General features: G+C 33.6%; 2 protein-coding genes and 1 non-coding gene across 3 annotated transcripts in view; all 3 read right to left on the minus strand.

Annotated features, from left to right (window-relative positions):
• Positions 1-906: 906 nt before the first annotated feature.
• spc24 (SPC24 component of NDC80 kinetochore complex) lies at positions 907-5,823 on the minus strand. Its single transcript, XM_073833565.1, has 4 exons — positions 4,864-5,823; positions 2,928-3,121; positions 2,662-2,806; positions 907-1,015 (listed from the first exon to the last, which is right to left on the minus strand). Exons 2-4 carry the CDS (start codon positions 3,100-3,102, stop codon positions 907-909), a joined length of 429 nt encoding a protein of 142 aa, XP_073689666.1. The 5' UTR covers positions 3,103-3,121; positions 4,864-5,823.
• A 133-nt stretch (positions 5,824-5,956) lies between these two features.
• Positions 5,957-15,321, minus strand: part of kri1 (KRI1 homolog) — an 11,051-nt gene continuing 1,686 nt past the window's right edge. The window contains exons 2-19 of the mRNA XM_073833150.1: positions 15,251-15,319; positions 15,053-15,158; positions 14,281-14,383; positions 13,723-13,789; positions 13,267-13,316; positions 12,904-12,994; positions 12,725-12,802; positions 12,529-12,635; positions 11,949-12,081; positions 11,726-11,821; positions 11,063-11,233; positions 10,801-10,876; positions 10,442-10,551; positions 10,045-10,216; positions 9,817-9,947; positions 7,059-7,123; positions 6,780-6,875; positions 5,957-6,650 (exon numbers count right to left, since the gene is read on the minus strand). Coding sequence (XP_073689251.1) covers positions 6,158-6,650; positions 6,780-6,875; positions 7,059-7,123; positions 9,817-9,947; positions 10,045-10,216; positions 10,442-10,551; positions 10,801-10,876; positions 11,063-11,233; positions 11,726-11,821; positions 11,949-12,081; positions 12,529-12,635; positions 12,725-12,802; positions 12,904-12,994; positions 13,267-13,316; positions 13,723-13,789; positions 14,281-14,383; positions 15,053-15,158; positions 15,251-15,319 — 2,214 coding nt within the window. The 3' untranslated portion in view covers positions 5,957-6,157. The remainder of the gene's footprint in view (positions 6,651-6,779; positions 6,876-7,058; positions 7,124-9,816; positions 9,948-10,044; positions 10,217-10,441; positions 10,552-10,800; positions 10,877-11,062; positions 11,234-11,725; positions 11,822-11,948; positions 12,082-12,528; positions 12,636-12,724; positions 12,803-12,903; positions 12,995-13,266; positions 13,317-13,722; positions 13,790-14,280; positions 14,384-15,052; positions 15,159-15,250; positions 15,320-15,321) is intronic.
• Positions 9,659-9,753, minus strand: LOC141291733 (Z30 small nucleolar RNA). The gene has a single exon (XR_012340378.1). It is a non-coding gene; the product is annotated as a Z30 small nucleolar RNA (small nucleolar RNA).

Here is a 15,321-nt window from a genome sequence, read left to right on the forward strand (position 1 = left end):
GTTAAAAAAAGAACAGCATTTTTAAAAAAAGACATATTTTGTAACAATATGCACCACTTTTCAAAGTTTGGGGTCTGTAATTTTGTTCTTTCTTTCTTTGTTTGAAAGAAATTAATACTTTTATTCAGCAAGGATGTGTTAAATTGCTAAAAAGTGATAGCAAAGATACTGTTACAAAATGTATGTTTTGAATAAATGTTGTTCTTAACTTGATTCATCAAAGAATCCTAAAGAAAAAAATATGTTTGTTTAAAAGTATATAAAAAATGGTACTTTAAATTGCAATAATAATTTCATAATATTACTTTTTTTCTGTATTTCTGATTAAATAAATTGAACTTTGATGAGCATAAGTGACTTCTTTAAAAAAAAAAAATCTTACTGATCTCATAAGTTTGTACGCCATTTTTTAAAGAAAAAAGTATTTTATTTAGCAAGGACGCATTAAATTGATCAAAAGTGATAGTAAAGAAGACATTCATAGTGTTACAAAAGATTTCTATTTCAAATAAATGCAGTTTTTTTACACTTTCTATTCTTAAATTCTAAAAAAAAAAATGTGTCACAGGTTCCTCAAAAATATTAAGCAGTTTTTTCCAACAATGATAATCATAAATGTTTCTTGAGCAGCACATCAGCATATCAGAATGATTTCTGAAGGATCATGTGACACTGAAGACTGGAGTAATGATGCTGAAAATTCAGCTTTGATCACAGGAATACATTACATCTCAAAGCACATTAATATAGAAAATTACTCTTTAAAATTGTAGTAATAATTCACAATATTTACAAAATACAGTTTTTACCGTATTTGTAATCAAATAAATGCACCCTTAGTGAGCAAAAGAGTCTACACAATAACATTACAAACACAAGGTGAACTAAAGCCAGCTCAGTGCTTGCTTACATGGCTGAAGGAATGACCTCAGTTGTGTCCTCATCCACTTCCTGTTGCAGAGTTTGAATTTCTTGGTCTGCGTCTCTGAGTCTTTCCAACTCTTTCTGCAAGAATCTGACCCATGCATTAAGGAAGCTACAGTGAACAAACAAACCAAAGTAACAAAATATGTGATCAAAACAAATCTTATCTGAGATCAGCTTGAGTTTAGTGAGTCTAACAGTACCAAAAACATTTTAACAATCAACAAACTTGTGTGCCTCTCACTGAAATTTGAGCATCTTGGTCATCTGACATCTACAATGTAAAGAAATACATACTGTTTTTTACTTACATAAATGCACACATCTCTACATCAACCTACTGATCTTGATGTACACTATCAGTCAAAAGTTTTTGAACAGTAAGATTTTTAAAGAACTCTCTTCTGCTCACCAAGCCTGCATTTATTTGATTCAAAGTACAGCAAAACAGTAAAAGTTTGAAATATTTTTACTATTTTAAAATAACTGTTTTCTATTTTAAAATGTAATTTCACAGCTGAATGTTTAGCATCATTACTCCAGTCACATGATCCATCAGAAATCATTCTAATATTCTGATTTGCTGCTCAAAAAACATTTAGTATTATTATTATTAGGTTGAAAAACAGCTGAGTATATATTTTTTAGTTTCTTTTATGAATAGAAAGTTCAGAAGAACAGCATTTATCTGAAACAGAAATCTTTCGTAACATTATCATCACTTTTGATCAATTTAAAGCATCCTTGCAAAATATCTAATATAATGTTACAAAAGCTTTTTATTTCAGATAAATGCTGAGCTTTGGATCTTTATATTCATAAAAGAATCCTGTAAAAAAAAAATTACTCACCTGTTTAATAGTGATAAAAATAATAATAATAAAAATGTTCTTAAACAAAATCTTGAACAGCAAATCTATTAGAATGATTTCTGAAGGATCATGTGACACTCAAGACTGGAGTAATGATGCTGAAAATCACAGGAATAAATTGCATGTTAAAATATATTAAACTAGAAAGCATTTACTTTAAATAGTAAAAATATTTCACAATATTACTGATTTTGCTGTATTTTGGATCAAATTAATGCAGGCTTGGTGAGGAAAAGAGATCTTTATAATCTTACAGTCCAAAAACTTTTGACTGGTGTATATGCATGTCTGTGTGTACCCAGAGCTCCTGGAAACCACAACAAATTTATTGTATATGTGCGCACTTAGCAAATAAAACTCATTCTGATTCTGACTGTGATTCTGATATGTGACCCTGGACCACAAAACCAGTCTTAAGTCGCTGGGGTATATTTGTAGCAATGGCCAAAAATACATTGTATGGGTCAAAATTATTGTTTTTTCTTTTATGTCAAAAATCATTAGGAAATTAAGTAAAGATCATGTTCCATGAAAATATTTAGTACATTTCCTACTGTAAATATATCAAAGCTTAATTTATGATAAGTATTATGCACGGCTAAGAACTACATTTGGACAACTTTAAATGGGATTTTCTTAATATTTCGATTTTTTGGCACCTTCAGATTCTCCACCACACATTATACTATCATAACAAACCATACATCAACGGAAAGCTTTTTTATTCAGATTTCAGATGCACGTAAAGCTCCATTAAAAAAAAAAAAGACCCTTATGACTGGTTTTGTGATCCATGGTCACATGGTCACCAGTTATTATAATGAGAGAAGGCTGTGGTCTCAGGAAACATCATACTGAAGGATACTCCTGCTCTGAGTCCAGGATTTGGCTTTTGGACAGGCTCCGCTGAACTTCCTGCTCAATCCTCTCGAACTCCTGTGCCATTTGGCTCTTTTGCCGCTCTAAATCCAGAAGTTTCTGGCCAACCACTTCCTCTGCATGTACGAGATCTTTAAAAAGAAGACAACACAGACAGAAATATTTAAAAAAAAAAAATACGTTTTTTTTGTATATAGTATTTATCATTGTATTTTGTAAGTCACTAAGTTAGCATTAGTACTAAAGTAATACCATTTAAGAGCTCGGTTGTGGTCCTCTTGGTCTTGATGTGGTGGTCAAAGAACTCCTGCAGCTTCTCTTTTACTCCTTGAAGAACGCTCTCTGCCTTACTGCTCTTGATGAACTCAATCAAAGCTTCCCCTGATTTCTCAAGGTCATCGTGATGCATTGAATCGTTCTTCGACATATTTGCATTAAAGATGTTTCTGCAGGAAAAAAAACGCAGCACATAAAGAGGTGAAGCTATGACAAGTCAAAAGTTTTTAGCGGTAAGATTTTTTATGTTTTTTAAAGAAGTCTCTTCTGCTCACCAAGACTGAATTTATTTGATCTAAATTACAGCAAAAACTGTACAATTTTAAAATATGTTTTTTCTGTTTTATTTTAATATGTAATTTATTCCTGTGATCAAAGCTGAATTTTCAGCATCATTACTGCAGTCTTCAGTGTGAAAATGTTTCTTCAGGAATCATATGCCGAGTTGCTGTTCAAGAAACTTTTATTATTATTATAAATATTTTAAACCAGCTGAGTACATATTTTTCAGGATTCTTTGATGAATATAAATAAAAATCCAAAGATCAGATTTATCTGAAATAAAAAGCTTTTGTAACATTATGCCATTCAAAAGCTTGGAGTCAGTTTTTTTTTTCTTTTTTGGAGAGAAACTAGAGAAATTAATATTTTTATTTAGCAAGGATGCTTTAAATTAATCAAAAGTGATGATAAAGAGATTAATCATTTTTAAAAAGAATTTCAGTTAAATGTTGTTCTTGTTAACTTTCTATTCATCAAAGAAACCTGAAAAAAATTCTGCTCAGCTTTTTTCAACATAATCATAATAAATGTTTTTGGAGCACAAAAATATTAGATCATGTGATTGGAGTAATGATGCAAAAAAATTCAGCTTTGAAATCACAGGAATAAACTGCATTTTAAAATGTATTCAAATAGAAAACTGTTATTTTAAATAGTAAAAATATTTCAAACTTTGACTCTTTTTTGCTGTACTTTGGATCAAATAAATGCAAGCTTGGTGAGCAGATGAGACTTCTTTAAAAAACATAAAAATCTTACTGTTTTAAAAAAAATGATTCCTAGTTTATGCCAGAACAGAACTTTTTTTCATTTAGCAGATGCTTTCACCCAAAGTGACTTACTAATGAGAAACGACACAAGCAATTTATCAAAGTTTATGTTTCACAGTATGCAGTCAATGCCACATTTAGAAAAAAAATGACTAGTGAAAAAGCTAAAACAGCAGTGAAATACACAAAAATATAAATATTAATAAAAACAGATATTACAGTCAATGCATTTTAACTGGACATTAAACCAGCTATATAAATAAGGCTATGAATAAGGTTTTGCTGTTTATGTAAGTTATTATTCAGTGCTTGTCGATAAGTTTTGTATTTATTTGCCAACATATTAACTGGCACCAAAAGACCAATTTTTATTTTACATTATTTATTTGTTTTTATTTTTTTATGCTCGTTTATTAATTAAACTTTACTAATTAATTAAATTTAACTTACACACACACACACACACATATATATATATATACAGTGCAAAACTCGTTACTGGTTGGTTTGTAGATAGCAACACATTCGTAAAACCTCACAAAACCTCTTGTAAACCAAAAATAACTGCGCATCATAACTCACTAGCTCTATTAGCTGTTTAATTATATAGTCCAGTTTGAAAAGTGTATTATAACTAACGTTAATATTAAAATTAAAGGCTGTTGTTAAGCAAACATAGGTATCATTATCTCAAAACAACCTTGTCTGCAACAACCACAGAATATAACGCATCCACAAATACAAGATTTACTGATTTAGTAAGGCGTCGCTTTGAAATATCGATCCAAATAACACTTCTGAACAATAAAACATACAGTATAGAAATTATTCGTAAAATATTTCAGAGTAAACCGTCTCACCTAATTCACGCTGTTTACCCGGATTTCAAATATGGCGCGCTCTCCAGAAACGCGCCTGAATAAAAAGCTTCAGCACTTCAATATTTCGTTTTCATTCAGTCATGAGCATTGTTTAATACATTACATAATATGTAAAATTGATAATGTGATCTTCTAAACTATTCTAGGTCATTTTAAATAGTCGCTAGAATTGCTGTCAGGCAACTATCCGAGACACCTAAACCGCGCTTATCAAAAGTCAAAACCAGAGCCTCAGCCTTCTCTGTCAGTGTCAAAGCGAAAGCGTTTTAGTCAAACCAACATTTATTCAGACACGTTTCTCACATTATCACAGTTTATTCGCTATAGTTTAGGAAATGGTAATAAAATATGACAAGAACTCAGTTAAACTGTGTCAGAGTAGAATTAAGCTTGAATATGTCAGATAACTTTAATAGAAAGAAAGGAATATAACGGATTACAATCAACCAAAAATTCAGACAACTGTTAATATGACAATATTAACACAACTATCAATACTTTGTTGACATATAACCAAGCAATGTTTAATTCTGTTCAGTCTGTGGTGTAAAAAGGTCGCATTAGCAATTAAAGAAAAAAACACTTACGCAAAACATAGAGATAATTGTCTGAATAATTGTTGGTACCAAATTTTTATTAGTTTTACTGGTAGTCCATTGCATGAAGAATTGTTGGGTATATGTCACTGTTTACTTTATTTTACCATCTTCACTTACATGAACTATAGTTTCCTGTGCCCACTATATATATATAAAAAAAGAAGCTTTGGCTGAGACAGCAGTTTTGTTTAAGGTTTATGACTTCAAAAAGTTGTATTTAATTAATAATACATGAAGTTTAACTTTTTAAAATTTTCATGCCACGAAATCTTAAATATCTTTATCAAGATTAAATTAAAATTAACAGGTTTTCTCAACGAATCAACAAGCGTTTCATAGGTTGTAATGATTCTGTGCTTGCAGTTTAAGATTTTGATAATTAAGTCTATGGATTTGTTATTGTAAAAGAGGGTGTGAGTTAACTGATGACAATAATGTTTTTATCAACACAACAGTAATGTGAAAGAAGTGGCTTTACTTTCGACTACAACTCTTCTTTTTTATTTTTTAAGAACAGAGATAAAATTCATTTGTGAAACAATGGACCAGAAAGTTTCAAGATGCAAGCAATCTATTAAAAATTCGAAAGCTACTATTTCATTCTGGTCCCTCGTGAAAAAAAAAAAAAATGTTCCGTATGCCAAACATAAACTCAAAATGGTTAACTTTCAGCATCACTCTTTGCTCTTTTTCTGTGGCTTTTCGGCTTTCTCTTGCTCTTTTCTCTTCTTTTTGTACAGCTCTCTGAAGTGGACTCTCTGTGGATTCAGCCCGTAGGCTTGGAGTCTCTGTCTGCTGAACACTTTTCCGGCCATCTTCACCGTCAAGGACCTGGAAAGCAGGCGTCCTCCCCGGCGACTCATTTTCTTTTTATGCAATTGAGGTTTTTCAGTCCTTTCCTTGGCCACCTCCTTTTTCGAGGTAACAGCAGTCTCATCCTGCTTCATCTTCTTCTTAGGAACCAGGAACTCCTCTTCATCCTCTCCTTCGTCTTGTACACCGGCTTCTTTGAGGTCCTGGATGTCTGTTTGGTCTGTGTTGTCAACTACAGCACTTTCAGATGCATCTTCTGTCAGATCTCTCTCATCGGTCTTGACCTCTGACTTCTTTAGACAATCCCTTCTCTTCTTACCCACCTTACCCTTCAGCTCCTCCTGACCTTCGTCCCTGTGTAAAGAAGCATAAACACACTAAACACAAGTACTCATGTCTCATGGAGTTTGCAAACTGGCACAAAGCTCAGTCTCAATTGTATGGCTTATGTGTGATTAAAATTATGTTTAAAGCAACACTCACTCATTATACAAAGACGCAAACACTTTCTGTTTCTTCCTGTTATTCTTTGCTTTGATCTGGAAGTTCTTCACATCACACAGCTCCTCCTTCTCTGACCTAAACAAGGAACAAATGAAGCAAAACCCATCAAAAATTATTTCATGCAAGTGAAACCAATGTTTTTATTTGGCTACAGCTATTTTCCCAGATGATACCATTGAGCATTATCACTATATATTCCAAAACTTCACTTTAGTTTCAGACTAACTCATATCCATCTCAAAAACTACTGTATGGTACCTGTACATGCAGGTCTTCCTCAGTGAGCACCAGCGGTTCAACTCACTTTCATCTGCTTTTAGGATCTATGGAAAGAGGTTCAAGTGAGAATAACATGGAAATATTAGCCAGATGACCTTAGATTCAGAAATCATTCTAATACATTGATTTTCTGCTCAAGAAACATTTCTTTATAATCCGTATTGGACACAGTTGTACGGCTTAATATTTGTAAAAGCTGTAATAAATTTTTAAATATAGTAATACATTTCAGATTTGTTTGTTAAAAGGAAATGTTCAAAAGAACAGCATTTATTTGAAATGTAAATCTTTAGTAACATTACATCTTGCCTGTCACTTTTGATGTGTTTTTTTAGTGTATAAATGTTTAGAAAATAATAATGAAAAGCACTACTTGTTACTAAATAATACTAACAAAACACTAAATATAGTAAAAGTCAATTGTTTTTGGTAGTGACTGACATGCATAAAAAAATATACCACTGACTGAAAAAGGTAACTGCAACTTTTTATCTCACAATTCCGTCCTTTTTTTTCTCCGAATTGCGTGACTCAATTGAGAGAAATAAAGTCAGAGTTGCGAGTTATAAAGTCAGAAATGCGACTTTATATTATATAATTTTTTCAAAAAGTCAATTGATAAGCTCAATTGCGAATTTCTAAAGTCAGAAGAGCAGGATATAAACTCGTAATTGCAAGAAATAAAGTCAGAACTGTGAGATATAAATTCACAATTTTGAAATATAACGACAGAATTGTGAGTTATAAAGTCAATGGAGTTATAAAGTCAGTGAGAAACTCATTTTTATTCTCAAATATAAACTCACAATTGCAAGAAATAAAGTCAGAACTGCGAGACAAACTCACAATTCCGAGTAAAGTCAGAATAGCGGGATATAAACTCGTAATTTCAAGTAAAGTCAGAATTGCGAGATGTGAACTTGCAAAAAAAAAAAAAAGAAAAAAAAGGTCACAATTGCAAGACAAATTCACAGTTCTGAGAAATAAAGTCAGAATTGTGAGTTATAAAGTCAATGGAGTTATAAAGTCACTGAGAAATTCAAAAAACATTTTTCTCAAATATAAACTCACAATTGCAAATTATACAGTCAAAATAGCGAATTATAAAGTCAGAATAGCGAATTATAAAGTCAAAATAGCGGGATATAAACTCAATTGCGAGAAATAAAGTCTGAATTGTGAGATATAAACTTGCAATTCTGAGAAAAAAAATTCACAATTGTGAGAAATTTCAATTTCTGAGAAAAAGTCATAATTGTCAGTTATAGTCACAATGCGAATTATAAAGTCAGAATAGCGAGATAAACTCGCAATTCTCTTTTTTTTTCCTCTCAGAATTGTGTGATATAACTCAATTGCAAATTATACAGTCAGAAAAGTGGGACATGAACTCGTAATTTCAAAAAATAAAGTCTGAATTGTGAGATATAAACTCGCAATTCTGACTTTTTTCTCAAAATATAAACTCACAATTGCAAGATATAAAATCAGAACTGTGAGATATAAATTCACAATTGTGAGTTATAAAGCCAGAATAACTAGATAAACTCGCATTTCTTACTTTTTTCTTAGAACTGCGTGATATAAACTTACTTGCAAATTATAAAGTCAGAATAGAGGTATATAAACGTGTAACTGCGAGAAATAAAGTCAGATTTGCAAGATATAAACTTGCCATTGAAAGTTATGAAGTCAGAATTGCAAGATATAAACTCGCCATTCTGACTTTTTTCTCTGAATATAAACTCACAATTGCCAGAAATAAAGTCAGAACTGCAAGTTATAAAGTTGGAATTGCTAGATATAAACCCAATTGCGAGAAACAAAGTCAGAATTGCTCACAATTACAAGATTTTTCTTCTTCTTCCAATTACCTTTTTTATTTTTTATTCAGTGGCTGAAACGGGCTTCCAAAATATATACTTGGCATCTCTACAAAATCCATATAAACCTCTAACGATTTACTTTAAACAGGGGTTTTCAATTCCAGTCCTCGGGCCTCCCCTGACATAATGTTTTAGATGTCTCCCTATTGGACATGTTAACAAGTTAATGAGATAATGAAGTGATGATTGGATTGATAATGATACAATTTATTGCGACTTTAGTAGCTTGTTTCATGATGTTGTTGAGATTCACTAAAGTGAGTTAAACATAGACAAAACACAATACACCATATCCAAACATAAACACATAACTAACTTAATCTGCTGTTAAAGTATTTCGGCTGTACTTTGCTGTAATACAGAAGCTTTGAAAACATTATTACAGCAGCCTAAAAACAGTGTAATGTCACTAGGTAAATTAAAAGAAACAACACTATTATGTGACTTTTTATTGTTCATGTTGCTTGTTAACAGCAGGTGTTTATCATTAATGTTTCAATGATCATTCATTATCTCATCAACTTGTTAACATGTTCAATAGGGAAACATCTAAAACATTATGTCAGGGGAGGCCCGAGGACTGGAGTTGAAAACCCCTGACTTAAAATCACTAAACTAAACACAGCTCTCAAATCCTCCATTATCTAAATGTGAGACTAATGCTTATGTGCACTGGTGATCTCCAGTGCAGATCTGCTCAGAGAGAAGATTACTGTCCTCAGACCCTGGTCAGAGTTGTTCCCGAAGGAACAGCAATACCAGATCAGACAAATCACTCATCAGCACAGAACTTAGAAAGTTAATTAGTTAATCGTCATTCAGACACATTACTGTTACTCGTAGCTCCTCACCTCATCAGTGCTCAGACCGAAGTCATTCGGAACAACCTCTCTGTAGCGAAATCTGCACGGCAAGTCATCAATGATGTCCTCAAAATCCAGTTTATAGTACTCATCCAAATACTGCTCGAAGGATTTCTCCTCTGGAAACATGAATACAAAAGTGTAAAAGTGGGTGGGGTTTTCTTTTTGACCAATGAGTGTCCTGTCAAAACACTTTATTATACATTCAATACTCACTTGGATCAAACACTGGCTTGTTTTGGGTGATGATCTCTGCAAAGTGGGATTTCTTCCTCTTCTTTCCCATTAGAGGGGCGTCCTCTTTGGTCTTCTTTTTCCTCTCCTTATTCTCTTTCTTTTTCTTCTTTTTAGAAACGGGCTGTTGACTTGGGTCATAGTCAGCATCCATCTACCCAGGAAATTTCAGGTGTTATTAAAGGAGAAGTTCACTTGCAGAACAAACATTTACAGATAATGTGGACTTATCTCTTGGATGACAAGAGGGTGAGTACATTATCTGTAAATCTCTGGTCTGGAAGTAAACTACACCTTTTAGAGCAGACACCATTTACAGTCAACAGAGTAGTTCAGTGCTGCATCAGTATTGTGCATTAAGAATGAGAAACGCTCTTACTATAAAGTCAGGATCTTCGCAGTTGGGCGCATAACCTTCTTCTTCAGCATTATATTCCTCATCTCCGTACTCCTCCTCATTACCAACCCATGTGTCCCAGTTCCAGTTTTCTGACAAAAACGACACATTCATTTCAGAAAAGCTTCCAAAACTTTGGGATAAGTAGGATTTCTTAAATGTTTTTGAAAACAACATTGCTCACCAATGCTGCATTTATTTGATCAAAACCCCAGTAAAAACGGCAATACTGTGAAATATTATTACAATTTAAAGGAACACTCCACTTTTTTGGAAATAGGCTCAACAAAGGTGGCAAAGGTGAATTTCTCCAGCTGAACAAAAGGTGTATGTGAACCTACCTGCTACATCATCGTCGTCTTCAAACTGTGGTTTCTCTTCCTCGTCCTCTCCATAGTATTCATCCCCAAAGACTTTCTGCACATGAGAATGAAGGAAGGTATACATTCAAATACAAGAAAGCATGTGCAGCAACTCAATGTTAATATCACATAGATAAATAGCAATTATTTTATCATGAGCTGTGACTATTGATGGCTCCTGTCATGAGGTTTTGTTTCAGACCTGCAGTCGCTGATGGGATATTTGTCATTTCAAACCCACCTGCATGAGTTGGTCATGTTGCTGAGGGTTAAAGTCTCCCTCCAGGTCGACATCGTTGAAGGCCAGCTTTTCATTTCCTGTCAGCTCCTGGAGTTTCTTCAGTTTGTCCATGATCTCTGCTCGCTTCAGGTTCTTTAGTTCCTTCAGCTGCTGCTGCTTCTGTTCCTTTTCCTACAGGATGTCAGGGACAGAAATTGTAAAAAAATGTACCAATTTAGGCTCTTAATCCTCTTAATGGTTATGTCATACAAAAATGAAAACTTACAGAAGCTGTTGGGTCACATTAAGTGTGAAAACAAATGTGACCCTGTACCAAAACCAGTCGTAAGTAGCACTGGTATGTTTGAAGCAATAGCCAATAAAACATTTTATAAAATGATTGATTTTTCTTTTATGCCAAGACGATATTTTGTAAATTTCCTACATTAATATCATCACTTAATTTTTGATTAGTAATATGCACTGCTAAGACTTCATTTGGACAACTTTAAAGGCGATTTTCTTAATATTTAGATCTTTTTGCACCCTCAGATTTTTAAATTGTATTTAAGTTGTATCTCGGCCAAATATGGTACTAACCTAACATACATCATATAAATACTGCACTTTTCAACTTTGTATTCATCAAAATGAGTCCTGCGAAAAGTAATATGGTTAGTTTACCTTTTGCTTCCTCTCTTTCACTTCCTCCCTCTTCTTCTTTCTTCTGTCGTCTTTGCTTCGGACAGATGTGGCGATGTTGCGAGGATATGTTTTGATCTGTGAAGGAACAGCGGTTTGATCAGTAATTGATATAAATAAAAGAGCTTTACTCTTTACTAAGACACTCACGTGGCTATATATCAAAAGTTAAAGACAAATCAGGCTGATGTTTACATCCTTTTACCTTTGCAGCATCAGGCTCCTCAAAGCGGAAGTTGTAATGCCTCTCAAAGTCTTCCTGTTTATGCAGGAATGATTCTCCTTCTTCCTCCGAGTCATCCACATCGTCCTGCATCAGCTCATTATAGGTGGGGATCCTAAAAGCATAGATACAGTAAGTTTTTTTCTTAAAGAAATGTATTCTTTTATTCGGCAAGAATATAATTGAATTTTCTGTAACAAATCACAGCATGGTTTCCACAAAAATAAAAGCAGTACAAAGCTTTTCACATCGGTAAGAAAAATATATGTTTTTTTAAGCAGTAAATCAGCACATTAGAGTGATTTCTGAAGGATCATGTGAAACATCATGCGAAAGTAACGATGCTGATAATTCAGGAAAAAATTACATTTTAAAATATATTCAAATAGAAAACAGCTATTTTAAATGCTAATATTTCACAGTATTACTGTTTTTTACTGTGTTTGATCAAATAAACACAGCCCTGGTGAGCATAAGAGACTTTTTAAAATCAATTCCCGAAATAGAGAGCTCACATTTTGGCTCTTTGCTCATGCATGTTAATGACTGACTCAAAACCCACCTGTCTTCTTCATCCTCCTCCAGGTAGCCCTTGTTGAGCATGTAATCCCGCAGGAAAGTCTCTTTCTCATCCAGCTCCGGGTTGTTCCAGTAGTCGCGCAGGTATTTCTGGATCAGAAAAGAGCGAGAGTGAGTAAAGCCTTTAGATATCCATTGTTTCGTCATAAAATATCTTGAAACCAAAGCAAAACACTGACCATGTCCTTAACTTCCTCCTTCCCCTCCAGCTCTGCCTGACCCTTCAGCCAGTCCACATAGTCGGCTTCCTCTTTGTCCTTCAGATAGCAGCAAAAAGCAAGCACAAATAAATGGTTTATAATCGGATACTGTTTTAATCTACACAATTATGCAAAATCCTTCTTTAAAATCCCAGCACCTTCTCCTCTTGTGTTTTGGTCCTCCGTGTCAGCAGCTCTCTGCTATCATCACTGTCTTCATCATCGCTGTCTTGCACAAACTTTCGAAAACTGCCAAATTAAAATATAGACTCAAGTACAACATACTGTAATGCGATCTGTAAAAAAATAGTTCAACCAGAATGAAACAACTGTTATTATTTACTCAATCCAAGTCTGTCTTTTCTATGTTATATATGGGAAAGAAAGCATACAGGTTTGGACAGTAAAAGGTGACATGTTTTTCATTCTGACTGAACTATCCCTTAAAAAATCAACTCAGATAAATGATACATAGACAGTTATTGCAAACACAATCTCCAATCTAGAAATAAAACTCCTACCTTTCCTGTAGTTCCTTTTGTTCCTGGACATAGGTGGGAGATTGAGCTCTCTGTAATACAAGCCGAAAACATAATATTTAGTTATGTACAGTTATATACCGAAGAAGCCACTTAGATAAGTATCTTAAATCAAAACCAAGTTCATTCCATTTGAATGTTATTCCTAAAATGTAAAAATCCTAAAAACACTTCTTCAAAGACCCTTTGATATCCAAACACAAACTTTAAAGTAAACGTCATTCACAACCTATTTCACTTCTGCAATGCAACTTATTTTAATATGGCCACAACTAATCAAAACGATTCAAAAACTATGATTAATATATTTTAGTAAAATAACAGTAATTTCTATATAATTTGGAATAATGTGCATGCATGAACTGTACACAATACGTTGAGAAATATGTCAAAAAACAGTCCATGGTGACGAAAAAAAATAATCTTAAGTATAATTACCTCCTGCATCTTCCTGGAGACTTCTTCATCAGCACTGTCATCCTCCTCATCATCATCATCGTATTTTCTAAAATGCATTATATTCAACTATATTACACAAACTATCTTGAGCACATTCAAGAGAATATCAGTAATGCAAACATACAGCAAAACCAAAAATTCAGACATCAGATATAATTTTAGATTTTTTTTTTACTAGCGGGTGAAGGACACTACAGTTCATTTATGTAAGTGAGCAACTATGACATATTATAAACAAAAATTCTTCATACAGTGAGACCAGTAATACTGATAGAAATTTGGGACCAAAAGTTTCAACATCTCTATTAAAGTTGTCTGACATTATCAAGATGAATTTGTTCCGACACAGTTGAACTCTTTGAGTTCTTGTCATTTTTTATTACAATTTTCTAAACTATAGCAAATAAACTGTGATAATGTTAGAATTGTTGAAGGTGTCTGAATACATTTTGGTTTGACTGTATTAAAAAATATTTATATATAAAGAGAATCACTGCAGCCACAGTTTTTATCATTTATAAACAGATGATTTCTTACCCTCCTCTCTCCAGAATGACTTTCCTCTCATAGTCTTTGAGGAACATGGGTTTCTGTGACTTTTTTGAAGTGGATGGTTGATCATCGCTGCCTGATCCAGATGCTGTTTATTAAGACAATTCACGGAGTATGAAAACAGTTCAGTCTTTATAGGGATAGTTCACTCAAATATGAAAATTTGATGCTTATCTGCTTACCCCCAGGATATCCAAGATGCAGGTGACTTTGTTTCTTCAGTAGAACACAAACGAAGATTTTTTAACTCAAACCGTTGCAGTCTGTCAGTCATATAATGGCAGTCAATGGGACCCACGGATTTGAGAGTCAAAAAAACATACACAGACAAAACCAAATTAAACCCTGCAGATCGTGACGATACATTGAGGTCTTAACACACAAAATAATCGGTTTGTGCAAGAAAGTGCCGGCCGTTGTGAACGCGCTGAGGATAGTTGGACATTGTGGTGGATCAGAGGTAAAAAATGATACAAATACTGTTTAGTTTCTTGCACAGACAGATTGTTTTCTGTTTTAAGACCTCACTGTATCGTCACGAGCCGCAGGGTTTAATTTGGTTTTGTCTGTGTTTATCTTTGATTGTCAAAGTCATTATATGACTGACAGACTGCAACGGTTTGAGTTAAAAATCTTCATTTGTGTTCTACTGAAGAAACAAAGTCATCTACATCTTGAATGCCCTGTGAGTAAACAGATTTGGCGAACTATCCCTTTAATTAGAGTAGAAAGCATATAATGAAGCTATCATTCATACCGTCTTCTGAGTAGAATTTGGCATCTTTCTGATAGATTTTTGGATCTTTCTTCTTCAGCAGCGACAGTGTTCTGTAAAAATCCCTGTCCAGCTTTGGGTCCAGCTCCTATAAATGAATTGATCAGAATATTAAACATGGAAATCGGGGTATGAAGAAAGTACTCTCTTTTCAAACAAGAAAGTACGAGAATATTTTACCACTTCACTCTCGTCAGAGTCAGAGTCGGAGTCTGATGAATTTCCCTCATCTTGGTTTCTGTAGCGATCCT

This window comes from Garra rufa, chromosome 1 (genome assembly GCF_049309525.1).
Source record: "Garra rufa chromosome 1, GarRuf1.0, whole genome shotgun sequence".
In the NCBI taxonomy this organism is placed as follows: domain Eukaryota; kingdom Metazoa; phylum Chordata; class Actinopteri; order Cypriniformes; family Cyprinidae; genus Garra; species Garra rufa.

Excerpts from the sequence above, each read along its gene's own strand:
- spc24 (XM_073833565.1), bottom strand. The coding sequence starts at position 3,102 with ATGTCGAAGAACGATTCAATGCATCACGATGACCTTGAGAAATCAGGG. Across the intron at positions 2,807-2,927 it reads CACAACCGAGCTCTTAAATG|ATCTCGTACATGCAGAGGAA; the intron begins GTATTACTTTAG and ends TTCTTTTTAAAG. Across the intron at positions 1,016-2,661 it reads ATCCTGGACTCAGAGCAGGA|ATTCTTGCAGAAAGAGTTGG; the intron begins GTATCCTTCAGT and ends TGCATGGGTCAG.